This window comes from Alosa alosa, chromosome 3 (genome assembly GCF_017589495.1).
Source record: "Alosa alosa isolate M-15738 ecotype Scorff River chromosome 3, AALO_Geno_1.1, whole genome shotgun sequence".
Lineage (NCBI taxonomy): Eukaryota > Metazoa > Chordata > Actinopteri > Clupeiformes > Clupeidae > Alosa > Alosa alosa.
In genome coordinates this window covers 1,529,981-1,553,156 of record NC_063191.1, presented here as the reverse complement: position 1 = coordinate 1,553,156, position 23,176 = coordinate 1,529,981, and the positions used below count along the sequence as shown (strand labels likewise).

The 23,176-nt window shown below is 41.9% G+C and overlaps 1 protein-coding gene across 6 annotated transcripts in view; it reads left to right on the top strand.

The window, feature by feature from the left end:
* The first annotated feature begins 1,353 nt into the window (after positions 1–1,353).
* Positions 1,354–23,176, top strand: part of LOC125292616 (interleukin-1 receptor type 1-like) — a 54,944-nt gene continuing 33,121 nt past the window's right edge. For 3 of the 6 annotated variants that reach the window (XM_048240012.1, XM_048240011.1, XM_048240008.1), the window contains exons 1-2: positions 1,354–2,012; positions 2,117–2,268. In XM_048240012.1, the coding sequence (XP_048095969.1) occupies positions 2,188–2,268 (81 nt within the window). In that variant the 5' untranslated portion in view covers positions 1,354–2,012; positions 2,117–2,187. The remainder of the gene's footprint in view (positions 2,013–2,116; positions 2,269–23,176) is intronic. The other 3 variants (XM_048240013.1, XM_048240014.1, XM_048240010.1) reach the window with 2 other exon arrangements.

Sequence of the window (23,176 nt, the reverse complement as noted above, 5' to 3'; positions counted from 1 at the left end):
TGACAAAATACTATTTTGTATTTCAAATACATATTTTGAATACATGTATCATAAATACTGCCCATCCCAGAGTCTCCCAAATAGGACCCATTTAGAGGAAAATAGGACTCATTTAGATAATAGGACTCATTTATCGACTTCATAATGCAGATGAGCCGTTAATCGCCCTTACGGGCGGTGACACACCAGGGAGTTCCTGATGCAACATTTTAAAGATTTACCTGCAGCCTAATAACTTGGGCTCACGGTAGATAGATAGATAGATAGATAGATAGATAGATACTTTATTGATCTTATCTTTATTGGCTTATGGTAGCTTAATAACACTGATTTACCTGCAGCCTAATGACCAAATGACTTTGGTTATTAGGAAAAATAGCAAGGGCCACAGTTAGCAGTCATACTAACTTATGGAAAGTCACAACAGCACAGAAGTAGCACTGCTTGTACTGTGGTAAGGACTGCATGGGCAATATTGAAAGAGATATTGGTCAGGTCATGACTATGCTAGTGGAAGTATTTCATTGTTATGTAACTGCTAAGCACATTTGCCTACAGTAATTGCAATCAGATTCTTGATTCTTATATACAGAGGGGTATTAAACTCATTGTGCTGTAGATAGGGACTCCCCAGGTCAAAAACAACCAAGTCTATGTTGTGCAACATAAAAAAAATAAAACTTAAAAAAAAAAGTAATTGAATTGAACATGGCATGGTGATTAGCATGTCTCCACCGTCTATAACCTTGTATGCCGGGGATGAAACTGACCTTAACCTTTGAACCCATGGCCCTGAGTCCGTAAGTTCATCTAACTTGTATAGACAATAAATGTACTAGAGTTAATGAATGATATGACCAAATACTGCATGTGAGTTATTTGTGTGACCCCTTGTAACCTTGACCTTTGACCTCAACACCTAAATAGTCTTGCCAGCTCTTTGACAACTTATAGTGGGTAAGTAGACCAAGTTTGATGAATATCTTTCCATTGGCTTAGGAGATAACAGCTAATATCAAGATGTACTAACATACGTTTTTGGCCCAAAAATCATTGTAGCCTACCATGCTCCATTCAAAGCCCTATATATTTTTTCGGTACAAATCTGCGCTGTAGGCACCACACATTCTTAATCTACAGAAAATTACGATTCAAATGATACCAAATATGATTTTGCTGTATTTACTTCCACCTTTGACCCTTTTCTAGGCTAATTCGCTCAGACCATATCTCAAGGGTAAAGGTTTCAATTTCTGTATTGCGGTTTGTCTCCTTTATGTACCTTTGACAGATATGTGTGGGCAGTAGGCTACAGTAAGCACTAGCCAACAGGAGTCATCATGTCATGGAAATTCCCTCGATGGTTAAGTCTAAGGATCGGGCCTGTCTTGTTTCTGTTTAACCTGCTGGTCTACAGTTTGGAAGATATTTTTCTAGGCAGTTCTGTTTTTATTTCCGAGTTGTGAAAAGGGTCGACACGCCATTATGTGGGCGACTTTTTTCCGCGTAGCCTAAGTGATGTTGCGTGTCTTGCTGAGTTTGTGTCTTTCGTGTGCGTATTTGCACGTTTTTGTTTGGACTAGGCTGCCACGCGCACCGGCTCTGCTGCACGACTGCTGTGGCGGTAAATAGCGGACTGAGGAAGTGTGTCGTTCAGGGAATTCAGGACAGGGATTTCCTGCTAGTTCACCAGAAACAGGTCTTGGCAAGAGGTGGATTTCCCTGTGAGTAGTGTGTGTACACAGTTCACTTGTGTTTCGCTCGCAGGATATTGCGTTCTCTGTGTTGGGTAAAAACACAAGAAAACCTAACTGCTTTCACTTGAAGTAATTCCACTTTCGCATCTCGACAAAGCTCCGTGTTGTTTCAGAGGAAAACCCGCTCGCGTGGTGACGATCAATCAGGGCAACTCCTGACATTTTCATTGCTGACTTCAGGATCGACCAGATCAGCCTTCAGATCGCATCTTTGCCATTTACGTGGAGCGGGCGCGCGCGCTCAGTCATCCAAAGGTAGTCTGTTGCGAGAAGCCTACACAGTGAAACGGAACCCTTTTCCTAACCTCGGTTTTATATTGGATTGTGTTCACCTAACCCATAGGCTGCTACTACGGTAGTCACGCCGTGACCAATTTCTTTCAGATAACTGTACCTGGGAGAACGCAACTCCAGCTGAGCTAACGGCGAAATGCGCAGAAGCCCTCGAGCTGATAGGACCAGCGGCTCCGACGCGGGAGGCTACTGGGCGACCTCCCACCCTGGATCACCGGTAAGTAGGCCTACACATGTAACGGTAATATCAGTTGGTTTCATTGAGCGCAGAAACTCCCGATTAGCGTTTGCGTTCTAAACAGCACATCTGCTTGGCTTGTCCCACGAATGTATCGGCTAATCTACAGCGTTTATTTCAACCTTCTCAACCTTCATTGTTGGGTAAGGCACGCCACAGGACAGGTCAAGCCAAAACACCAAGGCACGCCGACTTGGTCGCTAATTATGATGAATGACACACACTTCATCATTATTGTTCATGGGAGCACAAATTAAAGGCAAGTTATGACACTATATTCACAGATTGGATTATAACAAGTTATGACACTATTCACGGATTGGGTTATGACAAGTTATGACACTATTCACAGATTGGGTTATGACAAGTTATGACACTATTCACAGATTGGGTTTGTGACAAGTTATGACAAATTATGACACTATTCACAGATTGGATTATGACAAGTTATGACACTATTCACGGATCGGGAAAGATGATATTATTCTGTTGCTCGAGGGAAAAGGCTGCTGCCAAATTTGTGTCCTCAGATTGGCCTCCAGATGTGATTTATTTGTTGCTAGAGTAGGCAGGTAAAAAAGTCAAAGTCAAGTCAAGTCAAGTTTCTTTACATAGCACATTTCAAACACATAATGCAATAATTCAGTGTGCTTAAAAACAAAACAAAGAGTAGGGTAATAGTAAACAAAAACACAAACATAGTTTAAAAAGTAAAGTACATAATAATTAAAAAGAAAACATAGAAGGCACAAGGTAGAATTTGCAACTCCGTGATAACAGGGAGTCCATTTCATCAGTTAGTTTTTAACTCCGTGATAACAGGGAGTGCATTTCATCAGTTCGTTTTTAACTCCGTGATAACAGGGAGTGCATTTCATCAGTTAGTTTTTAACTCCGTGATAACAGGGAGTGCATTTCATCAGTTAGTTTTTAACTCTGTGATAACAGGGAGTGCATTTCATCTAGGGATGTAACAATTACCGTTGTAATGGTAAACCGCGATAAAAATGTTGACGATAACAATTACCGTTTTCTTTTCAAATATCATAATTATCACGGTTGATTACCGCAGTGTGGAAACCGTGTGTTTAATCCTTCCCAGCTTCATCTGAGCCTGCTTTTAACATACAGTAGGCCTGGTACAATGAAACTGATGGTTTTAACTGCGATTCGGATAAGGCTACACCTGATTTTAAAAGGTGTAACATTTTCACCGCAAAACGTGCACTGTATCATGTAGCCACTCTGCGTCTTTCTATGTTCACATCCACATTAAATCCATTCCACTCACCAGTGGCGGAACAAGTCAGAGCCGGGCCGGGGGCGGGGCACATGACCGGGCCCTTTATTAAACTCATCATAACATAATTTTACAACATAGGCTACACATGCCCGCAACAGCGGGTCTTACAAGCGTCAGCGCCACGGAGAGCAACTATGTAATTTTGAAGTCCATCGAACGTACATGAAGTGTAACCAAGAGAACAACAACAAAAACATTAGGCTACATGACCCCTAATAATAAAACAACAATAATACGCAGCACTATTTGAAGGGCATACGACGAGCCTTGCGCTCCGCGAACTCGTCCACGATGCTCTGTGTATGTCCATTTTCTTTGCTCTCTCATTCTCTATGGTGGTTTTTAATGATCTTTAACTTGGAGAACGAGCGTTTAGAGGTTGCAACGGTGACGGGAAGAGTCAAAAATAAAATTAGGGTGGAGCAAATCTCACTGAATGCAGAAGTTACTGCTGGGTGGTTGCATTGGCGGAGCGAGGGGGTGGTTTCGGGGGCTCAAGCCCTGAATCTCTTTTCAAAAGCCCCGAATCTTTTTTTGTAGCCTATGTGTTTTCAATTTCCCACGATTCTAATTTCTAATTTAACTTCCCCTCGGTTTCTCTATAAATGTTACAAAATGTAGCCTACTATTACTGAGCAAATATCCCTTACTTTCAAAGCCCAATATTGACAGATAATCGGATTTCCCACACAATGAGTTTAGGCAATGCCAGAGCCGAGATGCGGTTTACGTCATAAACCTGGCAGGAAAGTTCAGAGCGGCGCAGTCAGTTTAAACAGCAAGCCGGTAAGAAAAACTATTGTCAAGACATTATGCAATTAGGCTACTGTACCCCGGAATACAAAAATAAACTTCAGAAAGACAGAAAGTTTGTTGTACTGTATTCTGTAGTCTGTATTCTGTAGTCTCAATGACCGAATCAGTAGATATACCTGTTGTCAGTTGAGTTTGTTCAATTTATTGTAGGCTAGTAGCCTAGGCAAATATGAAACGGAGATGTAACGTGGCTACCGGCGGGATTTTGAACTTGCATGTTTGAACTTGCATGTTTCATGCATTTTAGGGCAAAAAATACCATGCGATTGATGTGTTCTCCATTTGAGGAACGTAATCAATTGCGGACGTGCACAGACAGCTCAGACACAGAGCGCATATAGGCCTAGGTTAGGCTACTTTCACTTTCTAGAGCGCATTCATTAGGCTACGTAAAAGATGCTTCATACCAAAACAACGATCAAACATTATCAAATGTATCATGACGTGTCACAAAGACTTACTCCAAATAAAAAAAATCTAAACCAAAATCATGTAAGTGTAAGTGTTCTCTCATTGACGCCTGTAGGCAGTGGCGGAGCTAGACTTTTACCCTTGGGGTGGCCAGAGGGTGGCCAAAGCTATTTCAGGGGGTCCACAGACTACAACAATGAATGTTCAAGAAACACAATCAATCGCAATCAAAATCTGTAAATGTTGAAATGTTTTCATGAAGTACATCTTAAGCACACAGGAGATTTGTGTATAAAATCTACAGTTTATTAACAATGTTAATACAAAACGTACAATATGTAAATAAATAATAATAATAAAAAAACAATTCAAAACAATTTGACCTCATTTTGACATGAACTGATATGACATGATTTTTTAACCATGACCAGAGGAACAGTCTGATTACCAAACTAAACTTGTAGAACAGTGTAGGCCCTAGTCATGACAGTAATTAAGTCCCAGATGTGATTCTTTTCAGGATTCTGTCACATAATGTTTGCTTCTTAAATTATGCACTTCAACTTAGACAGACAGACAGACACACACACACACACACACACACACACACACACACACACACACACATACACACACACAAAGCTGAGCACACTAGAAAGAATCACTAAATGAACCATACTCTCACACCTAGGAGAAAGCCATGGGCCCCAACTCAAGATGCAGTGTGAAAAAAAGACACCCACATAGCACCCCAAAACTAACACAGAAACACACACACAGACAGACAGACAGACAGACAGACGCTCACACAGCACCCCAAAACTAACAAAGACACAAGTGATTACTTTCTCCTCACTGAGTCAGAAGTGTAGACCACTTGTCAGTCCAACGGCAATCTGAGCAGAGAAAGAGACAAAGAAATCAGAGCATTGTTCAAGGTACTTTCCAAATTCCAGCAAAACCAAAATAGCTTAAGTACAAGTGTGAGAACTTCACAATTTCCAAATATTAGGTCCAATGAAAGCTGATATGGTTGCCCGTCAGATCTGGTTGGAATTTAGAACTTGGTTTGGGAGGAAAACACCCCTGTTCTCTGATGTACTATTTTATGCACGGATATAAGTTTAATGACATATTAAATGCTTTCATTTTTGAGATACTTCATCAGTTACAGTTTTGTAAATGTATGTATGTAAATAAATAATAATAATAATAAAAAAAAACATAATTTCTAAACAATCTGACCCCATTTTGACATGAACTGACATGACATGAAGTAGTGCAGTTTGTTTTAACCATGACCAGAGGAACAATCTGATTACCAAACTAAACTTGTAGAACAGTGTGTAGGGCCTAGTCATGGCAGTAATTAAGTGACAAACTATCTTAACACAAGTTCAGAAGAGGTTGGCTGCAAAAGATTATGCAGACTGTTATGATTAAATGACACAAGCGCACGCATTATCAGAATCATATGCCAGGCGGCTTTTAGGCCAGCGATCCTCACTATTTTTTTTTTTCACAAGAGCCACATTGGCAGTGCAAGATCAAAAGGAGAGCCACTTTTATGACAACATACTAAGTCACCTTTGCAAATGTGCATTTCTACATATAAATTGGACATCCCACAAAAAAATAAATAACAGCCATACATTTTCATTTAAGACCATATTTACTTTAACACTGGGATGAGAGGAAGCTGACATGCATGTCCTTGACTTTCTTCATGTTGTATTTGTAGCATTAGTAGTAGCAGGTTTAACAATACCCCCTTTCGGAAACACCATTAAGGCTTAATAACTTCCTTTCACCTTCATTATTTAGGTGAAGAGAGAAGTATAATTCAGATCTTTGCGTTTTTGTAGTGCAGTATTGTATGTTTATGAAGCACATTTGAAAAAATGCACTGGCTGTGTTGCCACATAGCCTACAGTGGGTCCCATTTAGAAGTGGCCACTTCATCCGCACGTTCAGTGATTCACGCGAACTTTCGTTAAATGTATTAGGCTACAACTTATCGCCACGAAGTGGCAGTTTAAGTCCGCTGTAGCATTGCCAGTAAACGGCAGCAGATTTCATTCAAAGGCGTTGCAAGTGGCAGTGAGATACTGTAAGTAGAACGAAACTAAAGATCACCTCGTTGAAGTGATACAGTAGACTAGTCTGTCTGTTCTTTGGTCTTGGATTTTGAGAAAGACGTTTCTAAATAGATGCGACTCATACTCCTTATAGTCCGGAAAACACGGTATGTATACGACTATGCTACATAACAATCTGATGTGAAATGCATGTTGGCTGATACTAACAGTTAGCTGCTACAGGCGACATGAGATGTAGCTAGGCTACTAACGTAATGTTAACGTTACCTTGATAGGCTACTCGTGGCTTGTAGGGGAACATATCACAGAAAATTTTAACTACAGAAAACGTTCTCCTAACTTAACATAAAAGTGACTTTAAACAATGATTATTTACAAAAGAAAACTTACCTTAGAACGTGTATTTCACTGTCCGTCAAGTAGGCTGCTGCTGTCCTGTGCAAAAAATCCTCCCTGTCGCAATATTCTCTGTGAGCGTTTGACTCTCTTCTTCTCCTTCTCTGTATAATGCTTGCTGGTGGACAGTGTGAATGACAACTCTTTGTAATACATAGCGCCAGCTACTGCACAGGAGGGATATAGCAGTCAACCGATTACAAAATGCAACAGGCTCTTTTCAACAAGACGTGCGGTGCCGGTGCCGTGACATGTCAATCATCTGGGGTGGCACCTGGGGGGTCCAATCAGATTTCAGAGGGGTCCAGTGCCCCCCCGGCCACCCCTTTGGCTCCGCCCCTGCCTGTAGGAGACAATATCGTTGATCCAATTTTGTAAATTTGCACGTCGTAAAGTTCAATATGAGAGTTAAAATAAAGCCAGTCATACAGCAGAACATTTTATTCAATATTTTACACCTACTAAATCTTCAAAGTAAATTTCAAAACTTTTCAGCAACCGTGAGTCATAACTCGTCCTGACTGGGGCAACCTATAAGCCCTAATCGTCCCACTCTGATGAAAATGATTGAAAAGAAACCGTTTGCATGATCTTAGCTCCTCCGGCCTTGTGCCGTGGGAGAGGCCCGTCCCACCTTACCCGGAGGTGGGGGAGGGGCGCCCTCGCACCGGGCCCGCCGGGGGCGTGCCGCACCCCCCTCAAGCTCCGCCCCTGCCACTCACGTTATTAGGAGAATACAGTAAAGCAATACAGTACAGCCTAAAGTTTTATTTCAAACGCTTACTTTGGTCTCATTCATTGGACCCAAATAACAGAAATAGCAAACTCCAAGTTATGGTAGGGTAAGTTAAGCTATAAGCACATAGCCAATTAAACATGAAGAAAAAAGTGAACAGGACACTTTTTGAAACTATTTCAGCTTGTGTAGGCCTATCAGTGCTTTCTGAACATATTGAACACACTTTTAGTGCTTTCTGAACATACATGTATTGAACACACTTTTAGTGCTTTCTGATCATACATGTATTGAACACACTTTTAGAAATACCGTGATACTGTAATACCGAAAATCGTGATAATTTTAGTCACTATAACCGTGAGGTTAAAATTTCATACCGTTACATCCCTAATTTCATCAGTTTGTTTTTAATTCTGTGATAACAGGGAGTTGTGTGTGTGTGTGTGGGCACTCCTGATACGTGCTCCTCTGACGTGATGTGTGTGTGTGTGTGTGGGCACTCCTGATGATACGTGCTCCTCTGACGTGTATGATATGTGTGTGTGTGCGTGCGTGCGTGTGTGTGTGTAGGCACTCCTGATACGTGCTCCTCTGACATGTATGAAATGTGTGAGTGAGTGTGTGTGCGTGCGTGCGTGCGTGCGTGCATGTGTGTGTGTGTGTGTAGGCACTCCTAATACGTGCTCCTCTGATGTGTATGATATATGTGTGTGTGTGGTGCTGTTTGATATTCTACATTAGTACACCATGGGCTGCATCTGGTGCTGTTTGATACACCATGGGCCTCATCTGGTGCTGTTTGATACACCATGGGCCTCATCAGGTGCTGTTTGATATTCTACACTAGTACACCATGGGCTGCATCTGGTGCTGTTGGATACACCATGGGCCTCATCTGGTGCTGTTTGATACACCATGGGCCTCATCTGTTGCTGATACACCATGGGCCTCATCTGGTGCTGTTTGATAGTCTACACTAGTACACCATGGGCCTCATCTGTTGCTGTTTGATACACCATGGGCCTCATCTGTTGCTGTTTGATAGTCTACACTAGCACACCATGGGCTGCATTCTGTTGCTGTTTGATATTCTACACTAGTACACCATGGGCCTCATCTGGTACTGTTTGATACACCATGGGCCTCATCTGGTGCTGTTTGATATTCTACACTAGTACACCATGGGCCGCATCTGTTGCTGTTTGATAGTCTACACTACTAGTACACAAGTAGTTCCATCTGTGGCTCTGAGTCGCAGTAAGCAACAGCCGCAGCGGTTCACATGTGCTAGTTATCTGCCTTCAGTTGGTCTGTAAGGCTTTTGAGAAGCAGCCCGGGAGATAACCACGGCGTGATAACCACGGCGTGATAAATGGTGTGATAACCACTAGGGCTGTAACGATACACCAACCTCACGATTCTTTTTTTTGGAAGGGGAGGGGGGGGTCTAGATTACAATATAATATATGATATAACAGATCTGTATTATTTTATATCCTGATATAAAAAGAGAGAATAATAAATGTTTGATATTTTCTGACAGCACACTTTATGCAGATTAGCCTAAAGCCTAGGCCTACTATTTCTATTACAACTCTACCTCTTTAATTCAGCTGTCTGGTTGAAGCCTGGAAATATTGTAAACAAAGTAGCATAGTTGGCTAGCTTATCATAGTCTACTGATTGGACTGTTCATTTTCCCCAGGTGTGTTTAAGTTTCAAGGTAATACTTGTTCTCCTTGGGACAGGCCCTTTTGGGAAACATTGGTATTGAGATGATCAGTCAACTTGAATGCAATAGTTTTAAACAAATATGTGCAGCATGCTAATGATGCTAAGCGGATTTAATAGTAATTTAGCTAGTTGTCTTCTATGCGTCCTTGCTTTCACGATTGTGACTGTTTTATTTGGATTGTGTTGGCCGAGGCGCGCGTGTCCATTGAGCAAGAGAGGGAGAGGGAGAGCGAGAGAGAGTGGGGCAAGGAGAGGGGCTTTACTTTCTATACTGTTTGGTAAAGTTGAACACATAGTCTACAATGAAAGCAACAAGAGGTATGAAATTATGATGTATTTATTTATTTTTGGACAACGCTGGCTACCAGTAAGTAAAGCGGGAGATGTGTGTTGCTTATGCGGCCGCATAAGCTGCAAAGCACTGCATGAAACACTAGAAAGGGTGTGTCGCGGTTCTGCCTTTTCACACCGCGACACAGTTTCGTGGATATGAGTGTCGTGATTTCGGTTTCGAATCGCATATCGTTACAGCTCTAATAACCACGATGTGATGAGCACGGTGTGATAAGATCAGTGATCAGTCACTTAGTTGTGAATGAACTCAGTTTGGTTTCTGTTCACAAATGAGATTCCTGGTAAGACAGTGTCATTCATACTTATCCACAACTCACATACAATAATACATCACACTGTTTCTACATGTAATCACGAGTTCCACACACACACACGCACACACACTCAGAATGGAAGGAAGACCCCCATGGCAGGACGCAGCAGACGTGTGGTATGCTACCAGTACTCCTGTCTGCCAACATTGTGTTTGGTAGTGTGTGTGTGTCGTGTGTGGGTTGCATTCTACATGTCCTGACCTGCCCAGACTGAGAATGAGGAAATGACCCGCGAGAGAGAGAGATGAGAGCGACGGAACACAGGACATCCAGAGCGAGCTGACATTGTTCTCCTCATAGACTCAAACGGCAAATTTGTTGATGAGAAAAAGCTCTTCCCGAGTCACAAGACAGCTAAACTTTGGTGTCCCACAACCCAAAGAGCACTAGAGCTCCTAAATGAGAGAAACCTAGGGTCACCAAGCCATATCCTGATACACACAGGAACGAATGACCTGAGGAGTCAGCAAGAAGGAGTGGCTGATTCACTCAGAGCAGTAATAGAGAAGGCCTCACACACATTCTCACAAGCCAAACTTGTGATATCTACTTTGCTACCCAGGAAAGACACCCACCCCCTCACCATCCAAAAGATAAATGCCAGCGTCTCCAGGGACTGTGCACTACGGGCAAATGTCCATCTCGCCCATAATCCGACTATGAACATCAACCACCTTTATGACCACGTCCACCTACATAAACACGCTGTCCCTATGTTTGCTAAGACACTGAAAGATGCAGCCTTCACACGGAAAACCACCCCGCAAACACACAGGGGATACCCAAATACTCCTCAACGCCACACACACTACCCATCGCAACTGGGCAGACAGAGGAGACCCCAGGAGAGGCCTGCACGAACAACGCCGCTCACCATAACTGGACCTACACCGGCACCACCATATAATTCAGCTCCACCACCCCAGCGACGGCAGCCAGAGACACCCACCTATGCCGAGGTGCTCAGCGGAACAGGAGGCCCGGCCAGCACTGATCTGAGAGACATTCAACAGATGCTCAGCCTCATTTGTGAACACCTAATGAGCAGTAGATCGTGGTAAAAGGTACCTCATTTGTGAACGCCTAATGAGCAGTAGATCGTGGTAAAAGGTACCTCATTTGTGAACGCCTAATGAGCAGTAGATCGTGGTAAAAGGTACCCACCACACGCAACAGATGCTCAGCCTCATTTGTGAACGCCTAATGAGCAGTAGATCGTGGTAAAAGGTACCTCATTTGTGAACGCCTAATGAGCAGTAGATCGTGGTAAAAGGTACCTCATTTGTGAACGCCTAATGAGCAGTAGATCGTGGTAAAAGGTACCTCATTTGTGAACGCCCTAATGAGCAGTAGATCGTGGTAAAAGGTACCTCATTTGTGAACGCCTAATGAGCAGTAGATCGTGGTAAAAGGTACCTCATTTGTGAACGCCTAATGAGCAGTAGATCGTGGTAAAAGGTACCTCATTTGTGAACGCCTAATGAGCAGTAGATCGTGGTAAAAGGTACCTCATTTGTGAACGCCTAATGAGCAGTAGATCGTGGTAAAAGGTACCCACCACACGCAACAAATGGGAAGAAAAAAAATAAAATAAAAAATAAAAATTTGTTGAATGTTGAATCGTTTTACTGTTACTCATTCACAAAATACTTCAGTCTAAAATACTTCAAAATAGCATACTTGTTACTATTGTTACTATGATAATATGATTCTATGTTGCAGATGTTATACTATCAATACTTTTCTCTTTTTGAAAGTGTAGACAGGACAAAACCACATACAGAGACATATATAGACATACAGAGACAACCACATAAGAGAAAACCACATTCAGAGAGCCTCTGAAAGGCTGTGAACATATAACTGTTGATATTCACTATGGCTTCTTTATCCATTAGTACTTGGAATATCCAGGGCCTGAGCTCATCAGCTTTAGGTCTGAAATGCAATACTAGAGAATTTCAAGACAACATTGCAGGCATTGACATACTGATATTACTGGAAACCTGGCATAAGGATGACATCACTCACTGTCCCCCAGATTACAAAGAAATAATAGTAGCCTCACAAAAACTCAGTACTGTAAAACAGGGAAGAAATTCGGGAGGTCTAGTATTGTGGTACAAATCAAAACTGGATAGATACCTAAACTGGCAAATACCATGTTTGGCTAAAAATCAAGAAAGAACTAATCATCTCACAAAAAGATATCTTCCTTTGTGCAATATATATCCCCCCTCATGAATCCCCATACTATTCTGAAGACACATTCACCTCATTTGAAACAGAAATAAGCCATTTCCAGGCTCAGGGTAATGTTCTTGTCTGTGGGGACCTAAATGCCCGAACAGGTACACAAAATGACTTTGTAAACACAGATGGCAATAACTACATTTGTCATTCCCTTGATAAAACTGATCATCGTATGTACTCCCAGAGAAATAACTGTGATCCAGTTACAAACAGACATGGGAAAGAACTCCTGCAGCTCTGTCGCAATCTGAGTCTGTATATCGTTAATGGTAGAATAAGAGGAGACACCCTTTGGGAGACACACTTTCTGCTCACCTCTTGGAAATAGTACAGTAGACTACGTAATAACTAATATAGATCCTTTATCAATTAGAGCATTCACTGTCAAACCACTAACCCCCCTATCAGATCACAGCCAAATCACAATATATATCAAAATGACAGAAAACAACACCCTCCAATCACAGCCCAGTAAGCTGTTTCACATAAAGAAATCATACAGATGGGCTGAAAACAGCACAGAGGAATTCAAGAAAGCCACAGAAAATCCTGAAATCCAAAACCTCCTAGATATATTCTTAGACACTACATGCGCCCCCAGTAAAGAGGGTGTTAACCAAGCTGTGGCAACAGTTAACCTAATATTTAAGAAAACAGCGAAAAAAGGCAAAACTAAAAGATCAAGGGCAAAACCAAGGCTTAAAAAATGACACTTGGTTTGATGCTGACTGTCAATCTGCAAGAAAAGAGCTTCGCAAATAATCCAACCAAAAACACAAAGATCCTAATAACACATCTATCCGATTACTCTATTGTGAGACATTAAGAAAATACAAATGCGTACTAAGAACTAAGAAAGCCCAATACACCCATAAGCAACTGACACTAATTGAGGAGTCCATAAACACAAACAGTTTTGGGACAACTGGAATCGCTTTTAAAATCAAACCATCAAGAATTGGTGATTCAAGATGGAGAAATTTGGACGAACCATTTCCAAACCCTTTTTAAGAAAGTGGAATCAGACCAAAGCAGGGACCAAGAAAATATAATAATTAAATTACAGAGCCTAGAGTCCTCAGTCAAAGACTACCAAAATCCACTCGACTCCCTCATCACAGAGCAGGAGCTTCTAACCCAAATTAACAAACTGAAGCCTAAAAAAGCATATGGACTTGATTGTATTTTAAATGAGATGCTAAAATCCCTTGACAGTAAGTTCAGAATGGTCATGCTCAAACTACTCAATCTTGTCCTGAGTGTGGGCTACTTCCCAGATATCTGGAACTACGGACTAGTTACACCCATCTTCAAGAACGGAGATAAATTTGACCCCAGCAACTACCGGGGGATATGTGTTAACAGCAACCTAGGAAAGGTATTCTGTAGTATTATTAATTTACGGCTCCAAAACTTCCTTATGGAACACAGTGTCCTGAGTAGAAGCCAGATTGGATTCCTACCTAATTATCGCACTTGTGACCACATATACACCCTGCACACCCTAATTGAAAAACACACTCAAAACCAGAACAAAATATTCTCATGCTTTGTCGACTTCAAAAAAGCATTCGACTCCATTTGGCATCATGGATTATTTTACAAATTAATTGAAAGCGGTGTGGGTGGAAAAACATATGACATTGTAAAATCTATGTACTCAGGAGCTAAGTGTGGCATCAAAATAGGATCCAAAAGAACCCAACTCATCCCCCAAGAACGTGGAGTGAGACAGGGCTGCTCATTAAGTCCAACTTTATTTAATATATACATCAATGAGCTAGAAAGCATACTTGAAAAATCATCAGCTCCTGGACTCACTCTACATGACAGTGAAGTCAAATTCCTGCTCTTTGCAGATGATCTTGTCATTCTTTCACCGACAGAAAAGGGACTCCAGACTCAACTAGACCATCTTCACAAGTTCTGCCAGACCTGGGCCCTGGCTGTTAACACAAATAAAACAAAAATATTAATCTTCCAAAAAAGATCCGGATACCGGGGAAGTCAACCCATATTTAGATTAGGACCTAATGAAGTCGAACATGCACCAGATTACACCTACCTAGGCCTTAGAATAAATAATAAAGGATCATTCAACATGGCAGTGAATGAATTAAGAGACAAGGCACGCAGGGCTCTTCATGCCATAAGAAGACAAATTTCCTTCGAAATCCCAATCCAAATCTGGCTAAAACTGTTCTCATCAGTAATAGAACCAATTGCCCTTTACGGCAGTGAAGTGTGGGGCCCACTTGGAAATCAGGACCTAGATAAATGGGAAAAACACCCAGTTGAGATCCTGCATACTGAATTTTGTAAAGCCATTCTAAAAGTCCACCGGCACACAACTAATAACGCATGTAGGGCAGAACTAGGCCAATACCCTCTGCTGATAAAAATTCAGAAAAGGGCAAACAAGTTCATCAAACATGTATGTCTGAGTGACCCAAACTCATTCCACTATAAAGCCCTGAAACACCAAGAGTTGAGCAAAGATAACTCCCCTACCAACCTGGTCTTCAGTCACCCTCCTCCAGAGACATCCAACACTTTAAAGGCCAAATACCAGGCCACATCCACACAAAATGTTTGGATTAACCAAACCCCCCAAAACCTAAAAGACATTTATGACGAATATTGGCAATCTAAAACACAATCCCAAAGCAAAATGCAATGCTATCTGACCCTAAACAGGAAATATACACTTGCACATTACCCAACAAAAATAAAAGAGACAAATTTGAGATGCACACTAACGAAATACAGACTCAGTGAACACCGTTTAGCCATAGAAACAGGAAGACACAAAAAGACATGGCTTCCAAAACACGAGCGTCTATGCCAGCAGTGCAGAGATGATGTTGTTGAAACTGAATTACACTTTTTAACTGAATGCCCAAAATTTGAATCAATTCACAATAAATACTTCCCAAAATGAAAGAAAAAAATCCCTAATTTCTATGACCTACCAAACCCGAATAAAATACTATACCTATTGGGAGAAGACACAGACAGCTGTATTACTGCTGCCCAATATGTCCTTGCCTGTCACCAGCTGAGAGACACTGAGTGATTTTTGTATGCATGTACAGTGGGCAGTGCTTCGACTTGGCCAGCTTCACTCGCGGTCCGCGCGTGGGATCACGCGGTATCAATGCGACTTTTAATTTTTATTTTTCCAGTGAGACGCTGCAACAACCCAAACAACCGGTAGATGGCTCAAGTGAGTGTCTCTCAAAAAAAATGGAGCCTGGAAAACCCTACACAGACTTCACTACAGACTTTAGCAGACTGGTTTAGAAATAATGTAATAGCCAGAAATATGCCTGCCCTGCCCTAATAAAGAAATATTTGGTTAACTGCGAGTGAATCCCGCTTGCAGCCGTGAGAGACGCAGGGACAAATTAAACATTCTGGTTTTCTCCGAAAGTGCAACGATGATAGACAGACATCATTTGGACAAAATATAGAGTATTAACCTCCGCTGCTCAGCCATACCAAATGCCTTCCTGTTACGTCCCTGTTATCAATGGAGTTACAGGCGATAAACCATTTTTGATGGTCACAAGTTTACTTCATTAGGGACTGTTCGTTATTTATTTAAGGGCTACCGGAGGAGTTTTGGGAGCATTAGTCCAAAAAAAAGGCGTGACCCTCCTCGCCAGCAATACATTTTTTCTATGACCCTCCAAAGTGATTATGAAAAAATCACTGTCAACTTTTTCCGGGTTTATCGCCTACTGTATTTTAACGTTTTCACATATTTGGCCATAAGCCGCTTATCATATGCTATCACCTAAACCAAACTACAAAGGCGAACACTTTAACAGGGGAATTAATTGGGCATGAATCATGCTGAACGCTATTTCGCGCTACCTTAGAATAATAAGGTTCTATCTGCGTTTTGAGTAGGTACAACCGGACGATTGAAAACGGGGCGAATGAAACATTCGGTTTTCTCCGAAAGTGGTAACGATGATAGACAGTTTGGACAAAACATGGAGCATATTAACCTCGCGTTGCTCAGCCAAATGCCTTCCTGTTACGTCAGTATCCGCGGAGTTACAAGCGATAGCGATTTTGATGGTCACAAGTTTACTTCATTCTATGCTTTTGAGTAGGTACAACCGACGATTGAAACGGGGACGAATGAAACATTCCGGTTTTCCCGAGTGCAACGATGATGATAGATTTGACAAAACATGGAGCATATTAACCTCCGTTGCTCAGCCAAATGCCTTCCTGTTACGCCCTGGTATCAATGGAGTTACAAGCGATAAACCATTTTTGATGGTCACAAGTTTACTTCATTAGCTGTTTATTTTTTGGATTATTAAAGAGTGTTTTTCATTTTGCATTTAGTGCTCTCCCAATCCCAGACGCTCACATTGCATGTTTGTTTGTAATGGATGCAACCGCTGAGATAGGCTATGCGCTTGACAATGAGTTGTTAACAGAACCAAGACATATAGCCCAGCAGCAATCTAGGGACTGATCGTTATTTATTGAAGGCCACCGAGGAATTTTGAGTGCTTCAGTTGGAAGTTGCATGACCCCTCTCTTTGCCTGCTAGAAATTGTTCAATGACCCTCCGACAGAATTGTTAAAAAAGACATGACCCTCCCCTGCCAATTGTCTTCCCACCACACAGCCACACACTTTGTGATAACGTTTTAAATCAATCTTTCCCGTGAGCTTGCATGCTACCAGTCCTTCCTTTTCAAATGTGTTGTGCCTGTTTGCACAATTTCACAAATAATCATATGTGATTAATAGTATGACAAAAAAATCCCTGTGCACGGGGACCAAACAATGCATGCCAACTTTTCCGTGTTTATCACGATTTTAACTTTCCCCTGTCTTGCCGCTTTTAATGTTTTCCCCGTAGAATATCCCATATTTTAATACTCTCAAAACAGCCCTGCCATCGGGCCTGTCTCTGTGTTGCCCTGTTGCTACCCCTTGCCCTTCCAACTAAAACAGATGTCTTCAAATCATCAAGCTTCCTGTTTGAAGGCTTAACTTAGAGTGATGTTAACCTATTTAAGTTTAACAGCCGCGATTGTCGAGAGCACGCATTCATTGGCGCTGTATGTTCGGGCCTTATGTTCACGCGGCGCACCTGAGGCTACTCAGCTGCAAGAGAAATAATTTCCCCTGTTTGTATGTTCACTGCAGGTTGGCTCACCATAACTTACCAATCCTGCACTGTAGACTGGCTATTTATATTTTTCTGTGAAATAAGCAAATGTATTTGTTCAACTTTATGAAGCAGAATTACGCATAGGGTACTTGGAACATAATACATTTGACAAAGGACAGATGAATGTTGCTAGTGATAAAAATATTAACTTTCAGTGTTTTATGATGATATCTTTGTCATGGGGAAGTGTTTTTCCCATGCATTTATTCTAGGTTACTGTCAGTGACTGCCGTGAGAGAAGCCGGTTCTGTGTTTCGCTCATGTCAGTGACTGACGCGAGAGAAGCGGGTCTGTGTTGTGTTGTGTTAGGCTATGCTAATTTATTTTCATTGGGCATACCGTGCGTCAGCGTCGCAAAGCTGTCCACAGCTCTTCAGTTCTGACAAAGCCAAAATTACCCTTTTGAAACAATGAGTGCAGGAAGCCGCTTGTATGGTTATATTGTTTGACGGGGGTCCTTAAGCAGCTTTCAGCCATAAGGCTACTTTGAGAACATTTCAATTCAATCCGACACTAATATTCAAAATGTTGAAAACTATTTCGCATAGCCTATAAAGCAGTTTAATTAAATGGAATGTTAGTTGTAAACAAACGAGCTACTTGGTGAGGCTTGGCCTCACAGATGCGCCAGGCCTTAGATGGCAGGAAAAAATCTTCAATGAGCAGGGCCTATTAACTAACCACCGATTCACGCTTGGCTGGGGAAGGGGGGCCATCAGACAATTGTGCCCAGTTAATCCGCCCTTCCCCAAAAAATCACACCTTCCCACCTCTGACAGCTTAAAAGAAGTCAAGAGGACTCTTACCACAGATCTATTCACAAACCCGCGGTTTTGAAATCCCATGCAGCTACAGGAGCTTCCAATCGCTGAGGAAGCAATTTTGCATTGTAGGCATTACTAACATGCAATAACGCCGCCAACAACAACCAAAACCAGGCTAATCATTGTCAACATAAATTAAATGTAACATTAGTGTGAATCAAATTAAAATGTTCTCTTTGCAAACGTAGGCATAGTAACAGAATAATTTAATAATGTTACAAAGATACTACATCAACTGTATGTTTCATTGGGCTACTAGGCTATTTGTTTTGCCTTGATTCATTTAGGCTAGGCCTTTTATTCAGGGGTCGATTCACAAAGAATTTTAAGGCTAAAAGTAGCTCCTAACTGGCTTAATTTAGAGCAACTCCTAAAAATAATGGCGTGTCACCCTAACTTTAGACTCCTAGGAATTTTTTCACAGAAAGTAATTCACTAAGCATTTTAGACCTAAAAGTAGCACCTAAGTCTGGGACAGCTTAAGTCGAGAGGACTCCTAACTCACTAAGACCTATTCACAAACAGCTTTTTGTGGCATTTTACGCTATGATGTTTTGAAATAGCCTATGCACAACAGGAGCTTCCAATCGCAAGGAACAATTTTGCATTCATAAAAGGGATGCAATAACGCCACCAACAACAACCAAAACTACTCATTGTTAACATGTAAATGAAATGTAACGCTTTCATTGTGAATCAAATTAAAATGTTCTCCTTTGCAAACGTGGCCTAGGGATATGGTGACAGATTCATTTAATAATGTTGCAAAGGTAGGCTACTGCATCAATCCATAGGCCTATGTTTCATTAGGCTACTAAGCTATTTGTTTTGCCTTATTTCTTTTATTCATTTAGGCTAGGCCTTTTTATTCAGTTATTAATCATCTTCCTCGCCCTCGACACTACTTGTGTAGCGACGATTCTCCCACCTGTCACCTGTCAGTCATCATCGGAAGAGAGGTGTTTGGAATTCCCCGCTACAATCGCCAGCCAATCAAGGTGGTCACTTCAGTCAAGCTCGTGCATGAGTAATGACGCCATCCATAGCCATCTTAAGACTCACCCTAGTTTAGAGTTGTCTGAAAGGCTTTGTGAATAACTTTTAAGAGAAAAAAACCCAATCTAAAAATCTTTAAGTGCCATTTAGGGAGTAGCCTACATCTAGTAGTAAGATAAAAGCCTTTGTGAATAGCCCACCACGTCCCAGTTATTCATCATCTTCCTCATTCCTTGAGTAGCACGATTCTGAGACCTGTCACTCATCATTTTCAATGAAGCCGAAATTACAGAAGCGAAGCAAAGCGCCCACAAACAACAAGACAACATTCGAGGCCTTCTTGTTGAAGAATTTTATATAAAGCCTGCGCTGACAGTAATCCTCCTGCCCCTGATAGGCCTACCACAGCTGTGGATAGTGTGGAGTGTTCAAGTAATAACACAATCCAATGTGTGTCTCAATTGTCCCCCCTCGCCACCACCTCACACATTTCTCTAGATTTTGCAAATCTAACTTACATGACACAATGCCATAAAATATGCCAGTTTTAGGACACAGAATAATGTTTGTAATGATACCAGGTAGCCCAGGTATTGTCGGGTGCATGGTGAAGTGAAATTTTACTTTGAAAGCAAACATTTGTCGATATCATCATCACCATCATCAGAATATTGCAACAGATTCTGTGTTCTGGACTGTAGGTAACTTGTTAAGCCAGTGGTTCTCAAACTTTTATTTCATTCCCCACTTTGATCAAGGGGCATGACTGATGATAGTGGAGATTACGTGTTATCCCAGGCTTTTGCAAGTCAGCATTGACGGTAGTCTATTAAAAATATAAGTTTTCATGTCCCAAACGGAGAGCCATACTTTTATTGTTTTAACGATCTCTATGCTACTCACAAAAATGTAGGCATGGGGACATGATGAAGTAGGTTATCCAACCTGTCGTGGTGTTAAATTATTGTGATTATGAGCCAGTGGTTTTCAAACATTATGCGTGACTCGACATCTAACTAAATGCAACAGGCTCATATCGCCCTCGCGATTCAAGAAAATGAGGACCAGTGTTTTGTCAAATTGCAAATAGCTATCTGTTTTTAACTATTTTTTTTACAAAAAAGCACTTCATACTATCTTAATCTTGAATATGGGGAGGAAGTGGCGCTGGCCTGCAGTCAGCCAAATATTAATGTAATTCTGCGGCATAAAGCAGATGTAATTGTTTATTGTACAGAAAAAAAAAAATGACATGTCACAGTCAATTGACTACATTGCAGTCAAGAAGTAGGGCAAATTAATTTACGAAACCAAAACGTGGGTCATAGTTGTTCAAGCCCTATTATGTGAGCCTGTTAAAAACGCCGCCAGATAGTATTAAATCGGCAACAACATTGTTTTTTCTGCAGAAGCCTACCCAAGGCTACAGATTAATTCTGAACAGTTATTTCTACTGGCTCAATTATCACACCACTGTTTTGATTTATGAAGTTGCGCTTAACCCCAACACTGACAATAATGTAGACAGCAAATTTCGATTTCGATTTTCGTGTAGTCAAGCCTTTAAGCCATACCCAAGTAGCCTAAATCGAGGTAATGTTTAATTATGCATGATTTATTTTGTTATTGAATTCGTAGGCTGGGATTACTCTCGCAACAATTATGTAAGGGACGGCAGGCAGAGCCGATGTACAGTGGCAGAGCCGACGCGACAGTGGCTGAAAGTGGTACTAAAGCTTCACGAAGCTTCACGCCGCTGCACGCGCCAATGAAGTGGTCATTTGAAAGCGATGCCCACTGTACATGTGACACACACAGACACACACACACACACGCACACCTCTTCTCACAGCCACAGCCACATACACTAACTCAACACAGTCCCCATGTTGTATATACTGTACCATACTTGAAGTTTCTACTCAGTCCACTTTAGATTTGTGCCCTGATGTATTGTATGTCTGTAAGTTTGTTGCCTATGTTGAGTCACCAGAACTAAAACTCAATATGTTGTACCTTGACACAGACAAAAAAAAAAAAAAAAAAAAAAAATAAATATATATGTTCTTTTACACTTTGTCCATGTACCCCTATCCCTTGTACCTGTATAATTGCTTAGATCCTGATACTGTACTTTTATGTAACAATTGCTTTGGCAATACAAGTGTCATATTTGTCATGCCAATAAAGCACCATTTGAATTTGAATTGAATTTGAGATGGAGAGAGAGAGAGATGGAGAGAGAGAGAGAGAAGGAGAGAGAGATGGAGAGGGAGAGAGAGAGAAGGAGAGGGAGAGAGAGAGGAGAGGGAGAGAGAGATGGAGAGGGAGAGAGAGAGATGGAGAGGGAGAGAGAAGGAGAGAGAGAAGGAGAGGGAGAGAGAGATGGAGAGGGAGAGAGAGAGGAGAGGGAGAGAGAGAGAGAGATGGAGAGGGGGAGAGAGAGAGAGAAGGAGAGATGGAGAGGGAAAGAGAGAGAGAGAGAGAAGGAGAGGGAGAGAGAGAGATGGAGAGGGAGAGAGAGAGAGAGAGAAGGAGAGAGAGATGGAGAGGGAGAGAGAGAGAGAGAGAAGGAGGGAGAGAGAGATGGAGAGGAGAGAGAGAGAGAGAGATGGAGAGGGAGAGAGAGAGAGGGAGAGGGAGAGAGAGAGAGATGGAGAGGGAAAGAGAGATGGAGAGGGAGAGAGAGATGGAGAGGGAGAGATGGAGAGAGAGAGATGGAGAGGGAGAGAGAGAGAGATGGAGAAAGATGGACCTTTTGGACAGCACATTCCGGAGGCTCTGGCACAGAGAGGTTCTCCCCACGTGCCTGAATGTGTGTGTGTGTGTGTGTGTGTGTGTGTGTTTGTGAATGTGTGTGTGTGTGTGAGTGTATTTGTGAATGTGTGTGTGTTTGTGAGTGTGTGTGTGTGTGTTTGTGTGTCTGTGAGTGTATTTGTGAATGTGTGTTTGTGTGTGTGAGAGTGTATTTGTGAATGTGTGTGACTGTTTGCACCTGGTGTAGCCCCCCGGTGAGTGTGTGTGTGAGTGTGTTACAGAATTGTGTGGTAGGAGGAGACTTTACTCAGTCTCTCTGTAGTCTGTTAGAGTGCAGGGCCCACACACACACACACACACACGTTAGAGTGCAGGGCCCCCACACACACACACACACACACACACACACATAGCTGTGTACACATACACACACACACACACACACACACACACACACACACGTTAGAGTGCACAAACTGGCCAAACTCCTGCGTACAGGGTGTTTTGGCGTACAGGGTGTTTTGGTGTAACGCCCCTTCAGTGTGTTGGAAACGTGTCTGAGCAAGAAACACCTTTTGTCTTCTTTCTGATCTGTGACTGTTTTGCAGAGAGCGTCGCACTGCACACACACACACACATATCACGTCAGAGGAGCACGTATCAGGAAAGAGCCAACACACACACG